Consider the following 17,082-nt stretch of genomic DNA (forward strand, 5'->3'; position numbering starts at 1 on the left):
GCAGTAGTGTATGCAGTAGTGTATGCAGTAGTGTATGCAGTAGTGTATGCAGTAGTGTATGCAGTAGTGTATGCAGTAGTGTATGCAGTAGTGTATGCAGTAGTGTATGCAGTAGTATATGCAGTAGTGTATGCAGTAGTATATGCAGTAGTGTATGGAGTAGTGTATGCAGTAGTATATGCAGTAGTGTATGCAGTAGTGTATGCAGTAGTGTATGCAGTAGTGTATGCAGTAGTGTATGCAGTAGTATATGCAGTAGTGTATGCAGTAGTATATGCAGTAGTGTATGCAGTAGTGTATGCAGTAGTATATGCAGTAGTGTATGCAGTAGTGTATGCAGTAGTATATGCAGTAGTGTATGCAGTAGTGTATGCAGTAGTGTATGCAGTAGTGTATGCAGTAGTATATGCAGTAGTGTATGCAGTAGTGTATGCAGTAGTGTATGCAGTAGTGTATGCAGTAGTATATGCAGTAGTGTATGCAGTAGTATATGCAGTAGTGTATGCAGTAGTGTATGCAGTAGTGTATGCAGTAGTGTATGCAGTAGTGTATGCAGTAGTATATGCAGTAGTGTATGCAGTAGTGTATGCAGTAGTGTATGCAGTAGTGTATGCAGTAGTGTATGCAGTAGTATATGCAGTAGTGTATGCAGTAGTGTATGCAGTAGTATATGCAGTAGTGTATGCAGTAGTGTATGCAGTAGTATATGCAGTAGTGTATGGAGTAGTGTATGCAGTAGTGTATGCAGTAGTATATGCAGTAGTGTATGCAGTAGTATATGCAGTAGTGTATGCAGTAGTGTATGCAGTAGTATATGCAGTAGTGTATGCAGTAGTGTATGCAGTAGTATATGCAGTAGTGTATGCAGTAGTGTATGCAGTAGTGTATGCAGTAGTGTATGCAGTAGTATATGCAGTAGTGTATGCAGTAGTGTATGCAGTAGTGTATGCAGTAGTATATTCAGTAGTATATGCAGTAGTGTATGCAGTAGTGTATGCAGTAGTGTATGCAGTAGTGTATGCAGTAGTGTATGCAGTAGTGTATGCAGTAGTATATGCAGTAGTGTATGCAGTAGTATATGCAGTAGTGTATGCAGTAGTGTATGCGGTAGTGTATGCAGTAGTATATGCAGTAGTGTATGCAGTAGTATATGCAGTAGTGTATGCAGTAGTATATGCAGTAGTGTATGCAGTAGTGTATGCAGTAGTGTATGCAGTAGTATATGCAGTAGTGTATGCAGTAGTATATGCAGTAGTGTATGCAGTAGTATATGCAGTAGTGTATGCAGTAGTATATGCAGTAGTGTATGCAGTAGTGTATGCGGTAGTGTATGCAGTAGTATATGCAGTAGTGTATGCAGTAGTATATGCAGTAGTGTATGCAGTAGTATATGCAGTAGTGTATGCAGTAGTGTATGCAGTAGTGTATGCGGTAGTGTATGCAGTAGTATATGCAGTAGTGTATGCGGTAGTGTATGCAGTAGTATATTCAGTAGTGTATGCAGTAGTGTATGCAGTAGTGTATGCAGTAGTGTATGCAGTAGTGTATGCAGTAGTGTATGCAGTAGTATATGGAGTAGTGTATGCAGTAGTGTATGCAGTAGTGTATGCAGTAGTGTATGCAGTAGTATATGCAGTAGTGTATGCAGTAGTATATGCAGTAGTGTATGCGGTAGTGTATGCAGTAGTATATGCAGTAGTGTATGCAGTAGTATATGCAGTAGTGTGTGCAGTAGTATATGCAGTAGTGTATGCGGTAGTGTATGCGGTAGTGTATGCAGTAGTATATGCAGTAGTGTATGCAGTAGTATATGCAGTAGTGTATGCAGTAGTGTATGCAGTAGTGTATGCAGTAGTGTATGCAGTAGCGTATACAGTAGTGTATGCAGTAGCGTATGCAGTAGTATATGGAGTAGTGTATGCAGTAGTGTATGCAGTAGTGTATGCAGTAGTGTATGCAGTAGTGTATGGAGTAGTGTATGCAGTAGTATATGCAGTAGTGTATGGAGTAGTGTATGCAGTAGTGTATGCAGTAGTGTATGCAGTAGTGTATGCAGTAGTGTATGCAGTAGTATATGCAGTAGTGTATGCAGTAGTGTATGCAGTAGTATATGCAGTAGTGTATGCAGTAGTGTATGCAGTAGTATATGCAGTAGTGTATGCAGTAGTGTATGCAGTAGTATATGCAGTAGTGTATGCAGTAGTGTATGCAGTAGTGTATGCAGTAGTGTATGCAGTAGTATATGCAGTAGTGTATGCAGTAGTGTATGCAGTAGTGTATGCAGTAGTATATTCAGTAGTATATGCAGTAGTGTATGCAGTAGTGTATGCAGTAGTGTATGCAGTAGTGTATGCAGTAGTGTATGCAGTAGTATATGCAGTAGTGTATGCAGTAGTATATGCAGTAGTGTATGCAGTAGTGTATGCGGTAGTGTATGCAGTAGTATATGCAGTAGTGTATGCAGTAGTATATGCAGTAGTGTATGCAGTAGTATATGCAGTAGTGTATGCAGTAGTGTATGCAGTAGTGTATGCAGTAGTATATGCAGTAGTGTATGCAGTAGTATATGCAGTAGTGTATGCAGTAGTATATGCAGTAGTGTATGCAGTAGTATATGCAGTAGTGTATGCGGTAGTGTATGCGGTAGTGTATGCAGTAGTATATGCAGTAGTGTATGCAGTAGTATATGCAGTAGTGTATGCAGTAGTATATGCAGTAGTGTATGCAGTAGTGTATGCGGTAGTGTATGCGGTAGTGTATGCAGTAGTATATGCAGTAGTGTATGCGGTAGTGTATGCAGTAGTATATTCAGTAGTGTATGCAGTAGTGTATGCAGTAGTGTATGCAGTAGTGTATGCAGTAGTGTATGCAGTAGTGTATGCAGTAGTATATGGAGTAGTGTATGCAGTAGTGTATGCAGTAGTGTATGCAGTAGTATATGCAGTAGTGTATGCAGTAGTATATGCAGTAGTGTATGCGGTAGTGTATGCAGTAGTATATGCAGTAGTGTATGCAGTAGTATATGCAGTAGTGTGTGCAGTAGTATATGCAGTAGTGTATGCAGTAGTGTATGCAGTAGTGTATGCAGTAGTGTATGCAGTAGTGTATGCAGTAGTATATGCAGTAGTGTATGCAGTAGTGTATGCAGTAGTATATTCAGTAGTGTATGCAGTAGTGTATGCAGTAGTGTATGCAGTAGTGTATGCAGTAGTGTATGCAGTAGTGTATGCAGTAGTGTATGCAGTAGTATATGGAGTAGTGTATGCAGTAGTGTATGCAGTAGTGTATGCAGTAGTGTATGCAGTAGTATATGCAGTAGTGTATGCAGTAGTATATGCAGTAGTGTATGCAGTAGTATATGCAGTAGTGTATGCAGTAGTGTATGCGGTAGTGTATGCAGTAGTATATGCAGTAGTGTATGCAGTAGTATATGCAGTAGTGTATGCAGTAGTATATGCAGTAGTGTATGCAGTAGTGTATGCAGTAGTATATGCGGTAGTGTATGCAGTAGTATATGCAGTAGTGTATGCGGTAGTGTATGCAGTAGTATATGCAGTAGTGTATGCAGTAGTATATGCAGTAGTGTATGCAGTAGTATATGCAGTAGTGTATGCAGTAGTATATGCAGTAGTGTATGCAGTAGTGTATGCAGTAGTGTATGCAGTAGTGTATGCAGTAGTGTATGCAGTAGTATATGGAGTAGTATATGCAGTAGTGTATGCAGTAGTGTATGCAGTAGTGTATGCGGTAGTGTATGCAGTAGTATATGCAGTAGTGTATGCAGTAGTGTATGCAGTAGTGTATGCAGTAGTGTATGCAGTAGTGTATGCAGTAGTATATGGAGTAGTATATGCAGTAGTGTATGCAGTAGTATATGCAGTAGTGTATGCAGTAGTATATGCAGTAGTGTATGCAGTAGTATATGCAGTAGTGTATGCAGTAGTATATTCATAAAACATATTCATAAAACTATATTATGTAAAAACAAACGTGACGTTGACTTTATCACTAAACAAAACAGGAAAGTTGTAACTCTCACGTCGTCTGTGTCAGCGACAATACTTTTCTAACATCTTAAATTCAGCCCATGCTTTGCTTCCCTTCATTGGCCCTGGTGCGGGGCCCTCTAAAGCTGCAGGAGGAACCAGGCTGACCTGGTGCGGGGCCCTCTAAAGCTGCAGGAGGAACCAGGCTGACCTGGTGCGGGGCCCTCTAAAGCTGCAGGAGGAGCCAGGCTGACCTGGTGCGGGGCCCTCTAAAGCTGCAGGAGGAACCAGGCTGACCTGGTGCGGGGCCCTCTAAAGCTGCAGGAGGAACCAGGCTGACCTGGTGCGGGGCCCTCTAAAGCTGCAGGAGGAACCAGGCTGACCTGGTGCGGGGCCCTCTAAAGCTGCAGGAGGAGGAACCAGGCTGACCTGGTGCGGGGCCCTCTAAAGCTGCAGGAGGAACCAGGCTGACCTGGTGCGGGGCCCTCTAAAGCTGCAGGAGGAACCAGGCTGACCTGGTGCGGGGCCCTCTAAAGCTGCAGGAGGAGGAACCAGGCTGACCTGGTGCGGGGCCCTCTAAAGCTGCAGGAGGAACCAGGCTGACCTGGTGCGGGGCCCTCTAAAGCTGCAGGAGGAACCAGGCTGACCTGGTGCGGGGCCCTCTAAAGCTGCAGGAGGAGCCAGGCTGACCTGGTGCGGGGCCCTCTAAAGCTGCAGGAGGAACCAGGCTGACCTGGTGCGGGGCCCTCTAAAGCTGCAGGAGGAGGAACCAGGCTGACCTGGTGCGGGGCCCTCTAAAGCTGCAGGAGGAACCAGGCTGACCTGGTGCGGGGCCCTCTAAAGCTGCAGGAGGAACCAGGCTGACCTGGTGCGGGGCCCTCTAAAGCTGCAGGAGGAGGAACCAGGCTGACCTGGTGCGGGGCCCTCTAAAGCTGCAGGAGGAACCAGGCTGACCTGGTGCGGGGCCCTCTAAAGCTGCAGGAGGAACCAGGCTGACCTGGTGCGGGGCCCTCTAAAGCTGCAGGAGGAGCCAGGCTGACCTGGTGCGGGGCCCTCTAAAGCTGCAGGAGGAACCAGGCTGACCTGGTGCGGGGCCCTCTAAAGCTGCAGGAGGAACCAGGCTGACCTGGTGCGGGGCCCTCTAAAGCTGCAGGAGGAACCAGGCTGACCTGGTGCGGGGCCCTCTAAAGCTGCAGGAGGAACCAGGCTGACCTGGTGCGGGGCCCTCTAAAGCTGCAGGAGGAACCAGGCTGACCTGGTGCGGGGCCCTCTAAAGCTGCAGGAGGAACCAGGCTGACCTGGTGCGGGGCCCTCTAAAGCTGCAGGAGGAGGAACCAGGCTGACCTGGTGCGGGGCCCTCTAAAGCTGCAGGAGGAACCAGGCTGACCTGGTGCGGGGCCCTCTAAAGCTGCAGGAGGAGCCAGGCTGACCTGGTGCGGGGCCCTCTAAAGCTGCAGGAGGAACCAGGCTGACCTGGTGCGGGGCCCTCTAAAGCTGCAGGAGGAACCAGGCTAACCTGGTGCGGGGCCCCTCTAAAGCTGCAGGAGGAACAAGGCTGACCTGGTGCGGGGCCCCTCTAAAGCTGCAGGAGGAACCAGGCTGACCTGGTGCGGGGCCCTCTAAAGCTGCAGGAGGAACCAGGCTGACCTGGTGCAGGGCCCCTCTAAAGCTGCAGGAGGAACCAGGCTGACCTGGTGCGGGGCCCTCTAAAGCTGCAGGAGGAGGAACCAGGCTGACCTGGTGCGGGGCCCTCTAAAGCTGCAGGAGGAACCAGGCTGACCTGGTGCGGGGCCCTCTAAAGCTGCAGGAGGAACCAGGCTGACCTGGTGCGGGGCCCTCTAAAGCTGCAGGAGGAACCAGGCTGACCTGGTGCGGGGCCCTCTAAAGCTGCAGGAGGAACCAGGCTGACCTGGTGCGGGGCCCTCTAAAGCTGCAGGAGGAACCAGGCTGACCTGGTGCGGGGCCCTCTAAAGCTGCAGGAGGAACCAGGCTGACCTGGTGCGGGGCCCTCTAAAGCTGCAGGAGGAACCAGGCTGACCTGGTGCGGGGCCCCTCTAAAGCTGCAGGAGCCCACACAGCCTCCTCCTCTATCTCATTATGCACCACAAGGGGGAGTAACCCCATTAAACACTGTATTTCTGACACAAACAAAGCCCGTAATCTGATTCATCGTAGCATCTCAAGGTTAATGTGGGAATAATGTTCTCAGGAACCACCTCAGGAGCCGCCTCAGGAACCACCTCAGGAGCCGGCTTTAAACTGTGATGGGACGAGGGTCACAGGGTTTCACACCACAGTGCTGCAGACACATTTGGAGGGCAAAAACATCAAATACATAATGTAAATGTGTAACTTTCTGGAGCTGACTTCCTGTATGGTTCCAAAAACATACTTTGGAATACGTTTTATGCCATGGAAAATAATTGGCAGCCAAAGGAGCAACATTTCCATGGAAGCAAGAAGGAGGAGGCTCCTCCAGGCCAAGTACGAGTCAGGTTTGTGGAGATCCAAGCTCACAGTAAGGTCATATATAATATAAAAGTTACATAAGAATATTAAAGCGACTTGACAATATATTGGAATATAGCTAAAAGTAAGTGCAAGTATTTATCCTCATCATGATAAACTCCTCCATAACCATAAGTGCAGCATGCTGAGATAATAAGCTTTTATGTGGAAGTCTGCTGCAGGGCAGCTGACAGATGGAGGGCCCCGGGCCCCCCTTCAGGCATCTGCTTATTCACTCAGTGTTAGTCCTTTACAGTCACATCACTCCTAGAGACATTTCTCACTCCAAACTGGTCGTTCCAGTCTGGAAACAACATCTCAATCTGATCCATCCAGGGCCAGGAAAAGAGTCAGACCAGAGTTTGCCTGATGAGCCCGTCAGAGAGAGGCCCATGGAGAGGCCCACGGTGAGAGAGGCCCATGGAGAGAGAGGCCCATGGAGAGAGAGGCCCATGGAGAGAGAGGCCCATGGAGAGAGAGGCCCATGGAGAGGCCCACGGTGAGAGAGGCCCATGGAGAGAGAGGCCCATGGAGAGAGAGGCCCATGGAGAGAGAGGCCCATGGAGAGAGAGGCCCATGGAGACGCCCACGGTGAGAGAGGCCCATGGAGAGAGAGGCCCACGGTGAGGCCCATGGCGAGGCCCACGGTGAGAGAGGCCCATGGAGAGGCCCACGGTGAGAGAGGCCCATGGAGAGAGAGGCCCATGGAGAGAGAGGCCCATGGAGAGAGAGGCCCATGGAGAGAGAGGCCCATGGAGAGGCCCACGGTGAGAGAGGCCCACGGTGAGAGAGGCCCATGGAGAGAGAGGCCCATGGAGAGAGAGGCCCATGGAGAGAGAGGCCCATGGAGAGGCCCACGGTGAGAGAGGCCCACGGAGAGAGAGGCCCATGGAGAGAGAGGCCCATGGAGAGAGAGGCCCATGGAGAGAGAGGCCCATGGAGAGAGAGGCCCATGGAGAGAGAGGCCCATGGAGAGAGAGGCCCATGGAGACGCCCACGGTGAGAGAGGCCCATGGAGAGAGAGGCCCACGGTGAGGCCCATGGCGAGGCCCACGGTGAGAGAGGCCCATGGAGAGAGAGGCCCATGGAGAGAGAGGCCCATGGAGAGGCCCACGGTGAGAGAGGCCCATGGAGAGAGGCCCATGGAGAGAGAGGCCCACGGTGAGGCCCATGGAGAGGCCCACGGTGAGAGAGGCCCATGGAGAGAGAGGCCCATGGAGAGAGAGGCCCATGGAGAGGCCCACGGTGAGAGAGGCCCATGGAGAGGCCCACGGTGAGAGAGGCCCATGGAGAGAGGCCCATGGAGAGGCCCACGGTGAGGCCCATGACGAGGCCCATGGAGAGAGAGGCCCACGGTGAGGCCCATGCAGATGCCCATGGAGAGAGAGGCCCATGGAGAGAGAGGCCCATGGAGAGAGAGGTCCATGGAGAGAGAGGCCCATGGAGAGAGAGGCCCATGGAGAGAGAGGCCCATGGAGAGAGAGGTCCATGGAGAGGCCCATGGAGAGGCCCATGCAGAGGCCCATGGAGAGACCCATGGAGAGGCCCATGGAGAGAGAGGCCCATGAAGAGAGAGGTCCATGGAGAGGCCCATGGAGAGAGAGGCCCATGCAGAGGCCCATGGAGAGACCCATGGAGAGGCCCATACACTACATCTTTTGTCCATCTTTTGTGTTTTCAGAGACAGGACGGACTGATGCAACGCTCCATTCGAGAGGTCAACACGTCCAGTCACTGGTGCATGCTCTGGGACCTGGACGAGGACACGCACTACAGTGTTCAGGTCTGATTCCTCCACATATTGTGCACTTCACGTCAGCTCATATTGGGCTGCGCTCAGAGTTTTATTTTTGGAATAGATTTGAGTGACTGATTGGTTTTTGACATCCAAGTCCAGTGTTAAAGGTGCCATAACGTGCTTTTTTCACGTTTCGTAGTCTGTCCTAAGTGTATAATTGAGAATAATAAGGGTTGTGCAACACCCTTAACATAATAGTTAAGAAATATCACCCAGACCTTGGACCCCCTCACCAACCCGTGACGTAGTCTCAGAGCGTGTGTGCCCCGCCCACCCGTGACGTAGTGTGTGCCCCACAGCTGTGCGCTGTAAGCTCTGTGGTGCGCCACTCCGCGCGAGTGGGTGAGAAAGAGTCTACTTTTAGACTAAATAAATCTGGTGTTTATTCTACAGCGTGCGCAGAACAGATATATCTATAAATATAAATATAAATTATAAATTATAAATATATATAAAAGTCTTATGTCCATCGCGCTCTTATTTCCTGGTTTTTCGGTATCGGATAGAACTTCTCTCCGTTTATTTTCCCGTTTGCTGCATCAAGTGCCACATAAACCTTCACCATTGTGATAATAGTAAAGAGTGCGATATCATTAATGAAGTTTTGGGCCTTTTTGAGCCGTGTTTCCTCGTAAATCGAAGCAGAAAAACTCTGGGGCTTGTATGGTGAGACACGGGAGCCTGGAGCAGCGCGGAGCCGGGGGGAAGGGGGCGGGAGGGGGAGGGGCTGTGGAGAGGGGGAGGGTGACGCGTGCCTGTGGTTATGACGCGGTCTTGCCTCCACCGCCGGTCAGTTTGGAGATTCGCGGAAAGGATATAGTCTAATATAGCTAAAAACTGTGGGAATCAATCAAAAAAACACTCTGGGTACATATATGAAGCACAAATAGCAATGTAAGAAGGTTAAAAGCTCTGAAAAGTCAATTTTGCATGTTATGGGACCTTTAAGGGACAAGGCTGACTGTTTGTTGCAGTTGAAACGTTTGAACATTTTCACTGTCGCTCAGGAGAATTTCAATACTCCACATCACATGGTTTTGTCACATAGTGCCAGCCTTAACATTCCATTCCTTCCTAAACTTGAATTCCCGCTGCTATCGTTCAAGCTGGACCATTATTTAGAGTAGGACTTCCTCCAAATACCAAAGGGCTGCGTGACAAAGCAAGTTCTGTGGCAGATGTTTGTCAGTAAAACCAAAAGCGAGCCTAAAGCAAAGAGTAAACCAGGATGGAATTACAGAAGCCTTGACTATAATAGTACTTGGATAAGATCTGTGATTGTGTTTTGTTTGGTGACGATTGTGCGCCTTTTGAAGCTGGTTGTTCCTCGCTGCAGGTGCAGTCCGTGGGAACTCAGGGGGACAGCCAGCCCAGCAGAGCGGTGCACTTCAGAACGCTGGAGAGGAGCGACCACTACCCTGTCGGAGTCCACGACCATCACCGTAAATCACACATTTACTACATATAAAACATGAACGTGATTGTCCTGTAAACAAATGATATACGGGTCCAACCAATGACATCATACTCCCAGACACATCCAACCAATGACATCATACTCCGAGACACGTCCAACCAATGACATCATACTCCCAGACACATCCAACCAATGACATCATACTCCGAGACACGTCCAACCAATGACATCATACTCCCAGACACATCCAACCAATGACATCATACTCCGAGACACGTCCAACCAATGACATCATACTCCGAGACACGTCCAACCAATGACATCATACTCCGAGACACGTCCAACCAATGACATCATACTCCGAGACACGTCCAACCAATGACATCATACTCCCAGACACGTCCAACCAATGACATCATACTCCGAGACACGTCCAACCAATGACATCATACTCCGAGACACGTCCAACCAATGACATCATACTCCGAGACACGTCCAACCAATGACATCATACTCCGAGACACGTCCAACCAATGACATCATACACCGAGACACGTCCAACCAATGACATCATACTCCGAGACACGTCCAACCAATGACATCATACTCCCAGACACATCCAACCAATGACATCATACTCCCGGACACATCCAACCAATGACATCATACTCCGAGACACGTCCAACCAATGACATCATACTCCGAGACACGTCCAACCAATGACATCATACTCCGAGACACGTCCAACCAATGACATCATACTCCGAGACACGTCCAACCAATGACATCATACTCCCGGACACGTCCAACCAATGACATCATACTCCGAGACACGTCCAACCAATGACATCATACTCCGAGACACGTCCAACCAATGACATCATACTCCGAGACACGTCCAACCAATGACATCATACTCCCAGACACATCCAACCAATGACATCATACTCCCGGACACATCCAACCAATGACATCATACTCCGAGACACGTCCAACCAATGACATCATACTCCCGGACACGTCCAACCAATGACATCATACTCCCGGACACATCCAACCAATGACATCATACTCCGAGACACGTCCAACCAATGACATCATACTCCGAGACACGTCCAACCAATGACATCATACTCCGAGACACGTCCAACCAATGACATCATACTCCGAGACACATCCAACCAATGACATCATACTCCGAGACACGTCCAACCAATGACATCATACTCCGAGACACGTCCAACCAATGACATCATACTCCCAGACACATCCAACCAATGACATCATACTCCCAGACACGTCCAACCAATGACATCATACTCCCAGACACGTCCAACCAATGACATCATACTCGCGGACACGTCCAACCAATGACATCATACTCCGAGACACGTCCAACCAATGACATCATACTCCCGGACACGTCCAACCAATGACATCATACTCCGAGACACGTCCAACCAATGACATCATACTCCGAGACACGTCCAACCAATGACATCATACTCGCGGACACGTCCAACCAATGACATCATACTCCGAGACACGTCCAACCAATGACATCATACTCCCGGACACGTCCAACCAATGACATCATACTCCGAGACACGTCCAACCAATGACATCATACTCCGAGACACGTCCAACCAATGACATCATACTCCGAGACACATCCAACCAATGACATCATACTCCGAGACACGTCCAACCAATGACATCATACTCCCAGACACATCCAACCAATGACATCATACTCCGAGACACGTCCAACCAATGACATCATACTCCGAGACACGTCCAACCAATGACATCATACTCCGAGACACGTCCAACCAATGACATCATACTCCGAGACACGTCCAACCAATGACATCATACTCCCAGACACGTCCAACCAATGACATCATACTCCGAGACACGTCCAACCAATGACATCATACTCCGAGACACGTCCAACCAATGACATCATACTCCGAGACACGTCCAACCAATGACATCATACTCCGAGACACGTCCAACCAATGACATCATACTCCGAGACACGTCCAACCAATGACATCATACTCCGAGACACGTCCAACCAATGACATCATACTCCCAGACACATCCAACCAATGACATCATACTCCCGGACACGTCCAACCAATGACATCATACTCCGAGACACGTCCAACCAATGACATCATACTCCGAGACACGTCCAACCAATGACATCATACTCCCAGACACGTCCAACCAATGACATCATACTCCGAGACACGTCCAACCAATGACATCATACTCGCGGACACGTCCAACCAATGACATCATACTCCGAGACACGTCCAACCAATGACATCATACTCCCGGACACGTCCAACCAATGACATCATACTCCGAGACACGTCCAACCAATGACATCATACTCCGAGACACGTCCAACCAATGACATCATACTCGCGGACACGTCCAACCAATGACATCATACTCCGAGACACGTCCAACCAATGACATCATACTCCCGGACACGTCCAACCAATGACATCATACTCCGAGACACGTCCAACCAATGACATCATACTCCGAGACACGTCCAACCAATGACATCATACTCCGAGACACATCCAACCAATGACATCATACTCCGAGACACGTCCAACCAATGACATCATACTCCCAGACACATCCAACCAATGACATCATACTCCCAGACACGTCCAACCAATGACATCATACTCGCGGACACGTCCAACCAATGACATCATACTCCGAGACACGTCCAACCAATGACATCATACTCCCGGACATGTCCAACCAATGACATCATACTCCGAGACACGTCCAACCAATGACATCATACTCCGAGACACGTCCAACCAATGACATCATACTCGCGGACACGTCCAACCAATGACATCATACTCCGAGACACGTCCAACCAATGACATCATACTCCCGGACACGTCCAACCAATGACATCATACTCCGAGACACGTCCAACCAATGACATCATACTCCGAGACACGTCCAACCAATGACATCATACTCCCAGACCAGGTTAAAGGGGCTGTACAATTTTTTTTGTTCAAATAATAAAGTAAAATCGTTTTCCCCCCAGTTTTTTAGGCAAACATTTTTAGCATGCTAGCTGTTGTTAGCGTTACCTTGACGGCAAAACTCGCTTGTTCCCTCAGAAACTTGTGAAAAGCACCTATAAACTCATCCAGCGAATAATTAGGAACTCGTTATGTAAGTGAGCGATACATGTGGATGTTTTTCATATTTTAAGCCAGTTTAATCAGGTACAGCACCTTTCACGGTAAAAGACCTGTTTGTAGAAGCTGTTAATGCAAGTTTAACTTTCAATTGTGAAGCCTGTTGAAAAGTCACGCTGGGTTTTAACATGTGGATAGCAGAATAAACCAAACCCCTTCTTTCTTTTTTAAAACATGAAATGCATATCAGACATAAAAAAGTAACTAATTAATAATACAAAATAAAATTACAAATAGACATCAAACCAACATAAGAAACAATAGAACAGATGAACATAAATCCAAAGTCGTCGAAATCGTCCATTTACAATTTAATTCTGAATGTAATTTTTTTCCGTTTGATTAATGTCTGTCACAATGTCAGTCCAGTCCTTAGATGTTGGTGAGGTTTGTATCAGCCGTTTCTTGTAATGTTTTTTTTTCCTGCTGCCAAAAGTATATTCCAAAGCTTAATTGTATCCATGGCAGGAGTTTTGAGGCCCAAGTTCATAGTTCTAAAGTTCAGAGTGATGGCAAAACCTTTAGACCTTTATAATCCAGACCTTGAGTCTCAGGTCAGTTCTATTTGGTACAAAACCTTTGGTCATAAAACTTTATCGGTTTAAGATTGTAACATCTGTGTTTAGTTTGTTCTGATCAGCTCCTTCCATGTTGTAAGAACAGATTTGACCCAGGGATTCTGCACCTCCTCCGTCAGACTCAAGCGTCTGTCATCTGCAGTAAGAACTGTACAGGAACCCCCGGCACCACATGACTCTCAGTTTAAGACCTGTACAGGAACCTCAGGCACCACATGACTCTCAGTATAAGACCTGTACAGGAACCTCAGGCACCACATTACTCTCAGTATAAGACCTGTACAGGAACCTCAGGCACCACATGACTCTCAGTATAAGACCTGTACAGGAACCTCAGGCACCACATTACTCTCAGTATAAGACCTGTACAGGAACCCCCGGCACCACATTATTCTCATTATAAGACCTGTACAGGAACCTCAGGCACCACATTACTCTCAGTATAAGACCTGTACAGGAACCCCCGGCACCACATGACTCTCAGTATAAGACCTGTACAGGAACCTCAGGCACCACATTACTCTCAGTATAAGACCTGTACAGGAACCCCCGGCACCATATTACTCTCAGTATAAGACCTGTACAGGAACCCCCGGCACCACATGACTCTCAGTATAAGACCTGTACAGGAACCCCCGGCACCACATGACTCTCAGTATAAGACCTGTACAGGAACCTGAGGCACCACATTACTCTCAGTATAAGACCTGTACAGGAACCCCCGGCACCACATGACTCTCAGTATAAGACCTGTACAGGAACCCTCAGTACCACATTACTCTCAGTATAAGACCTGTACAGGAACCCCCGGCACCACATTACTCTCAGTATAAGACCTGTACAGGAACCCTCGGCACCACATTACTCTCTGTATAAGACCTGTACAGGAACCTCAGGCACCACATGACTCTCAGTATAAGACCTGTACAGGAACCCTCGGCACCACATTACTCTCAGTATAAGACCTGTACAGGAACCTCGGGCACCACATTACTCTCAGTATAAGACCTGTACAGGAACCCTCGGCACCACATTACTCTCAGTATAAGACCTGTACAGGAACCTCAGGCACCACATGACTCTCAGTATAAGACCTGCACAGGAACCCCCGGCACCACATTACTCTCAGTATAAGACCTGTACAAGAACCCCCGGCACCACATTACTCTCAGTATAAGACCTGTACAGGAACCTCAGGCACCACATTACTCTCAGTATAAGACCTGTACAGGAACCTCAGGCACCACATTACTCTCAGTATAAGACCTGTACAGGAACCTCAGGCACCACATTACTCTCAGTATAAGACCTGTACAGGAACCTCAGGCACCATATTACTCTCAGTATAAGACCTGTACAGGAACCTCAGGCACCACATTACTCTCAGTATAAGACCTGTACAGGAACCCTCGGCACCACATTACTCTCAGTATAAGACCTGTACAGGAACCCTCGGCACCACATTACTCTCAGTATAAGACCTGTACAGGAACCCTCGGCACCACATTACTCTCAGTATAAGACCTGTACAGGAACCCTCAGCACCACATTACTCTCAGTATAAGACCTGTACAGGAACCCCAGGCACCACATGACTCTCAGTATAAGACCTGTACAGGAACCTCAGGGACCACATGACTCTCAGTATAAGGCCTGTACAGGAACCTCAGGCACCACATTACTCTCAGTATAAGACCTGTACAGGAACCCCCGGCACCACATGACTCTCAGTATAAGACCTGTACAGGAACCCCCGGCACCACATGACTCTCAGTATAAGACCTGTACAGGAACCCCCGGCACCACATTACTCTCAGTATAAGACCTGTACAGGAACCCCCGGCACCACATTACTCTCAGTATAAGACCTGTACAGGAACCCCCGGCACCACATTACTCTCAGTATAAGACCTGTACAGGAACCCCCGGCACCACATTACTCTCAGTATAAGACCTGTACAGGAACCCCCGGCACCACATTACTCTCAGTATAAGACCTGTACAGGAACCCCCGGCACCACATGACTCTCAGTATAAGACCTGTACAGGAACCCCCGGCACCACATGACTCTCAGTATAAGACCTGTACAGGAACCTGAGGCACCACATTACTCTCAGTATAAGACCTGTACAGGAACCCCCGGCACCACATTATTCTCATTATAAGACCTGTACAGGAACCTCAGGCACCACATTACTCTCAGTATAAGACCTGTACAGGAACCCTCGGCACCACATTACTCTCAGTATAAGACCTGCACAGGAACCCCCGGCACCACATTACTCTCAGTATAAGACCTGTACAAGAACCCCCGGCACCACATTACTCTCAGTATAAGACCTGTACAGGAACCTCAGGCACCACATTACTCTCAGTATAAGACCTGTACAGGAACCTCAGGCACCACATTACTCTCAGTATAAGACCTGTACAGGAACCTCAGGCACCACATTACTCTCAGTATAAGACCTGTACAGGAACCTCAGGCACCATATTACTCTCAGTATAAGACCTGTACAGGAACCTCAGGCACCACATTACTCTCAGTATAAGACCTGTACAGGAACCCTCGGCACCACATTACTCTCAGTATAAGACCTGTACAGGAACCTCAGGCACCACATGACTCTCAGTATAAGACCTGTACAGGAACCTCAGGGACCACATGACTCTCAGTATAAGGCCTGTACAGGAACCTCAGGCACCACATTACTCTCAGTATAAGACCTGTACAGGAACCCCCGGCACCACATGACTCTCAGTATAAGACCTGTACAGGAACCCTCGGCACCACATGACTCTCAGTATAAGACCTGTACAGGAACCTCAGGCACCACATTACTCTCAGTATAAGACCTGTACAGGAACCCTCGGCACCACATGACTCTCAGTATAAGACCTGTACAGGAACCCCCGGCACCACATTACTCTCAGTATAAGACCTGTACAGGAACCCCCGGCACCACATTACTCTCAGTATAAGACCTGTACAGGAACCCCCGGCACCACATTACTCTCAGTATAAGACCTGTACAGGAACCCCTGGCACCACATTACTCTCAGTATAAGACCTGTACAGGAACCCCCGGCACCACATTACTCTCAGTATAAGACCTGTACAGGAACCCCCGGCACCACATTACTCTCAGTATAAGACCTGTACAGGAACCCCCGGCACCACATGACTCTCAGTATAAGACCTGTACAGGAACCCCCGGCACCACATGACTCTCAGTATAAGACCTGTACAGGAACCTGAGGCACCACATTACTCTCAGTATAAGACCTGTACAGGAACCCCCGGCACCACATGACTCTCAGTATAAGACCTGTACAGGAACCCTCAGCACCACATTACTCTCAGTATAAGACCTGTACAGGAACCCTCGGCACCACATTACTCTCAGTATAAGACCTGTACAGGAACCCTCGGCACCACATTGCTCTCAGTATAAGACCTGTACAGGAACCCTCGGCACCACATTACTCTCAGTATAAGACCTGTACAGGAACCTCAGGCACCACATGACTCTCAGTATA

General features: G+C 48.5%; 1 protein-coding gene across 1 annotated transcript in view; it reads left to right on the plus strand.

Moving 5' to 3' along the window:
* Window positions 1-17,082, plus strand: part of LOC140365540 (fibronectin type III domain-containing protein 4-like) — a 54,231-nt gene that overhangs the window by 33,103 nt on the left and 4,046 nt on the right. Inside the window, exons 3-4 of the mRNA XM_072452029.1 lie at window positions 8,176-8,277; window positions 9,629-9,734. Coding sequence (XP_072308130.1) covers window positions 8,176-8,277; window positions 9,629-9,734 — 208 coding nt within the window. The remainder of the gene's footprint in view (window positions 1-8,175; window positions 8,278-9,628; window positions 9,735-17,082) is intronic.

The sequence above is a fragment of the Eucyclogobius newberryi genome, unplaced genomic scaffold, assembly GCF_026437365.1.
Source record: "Eucyclogobius newberryi isolate DKJ021-1_F unplaced genomic scaffold, fEucNew1.0.hap1 SCAF_1, whole genome shotgun sequence".
Taxonomy (NCBI): Eukaryota; Metazoa; Chordata; class Actinopteri; order Gobiiformes; family Gobiidae; genus Eucyclogobius; species Eucyclogobius newberryi.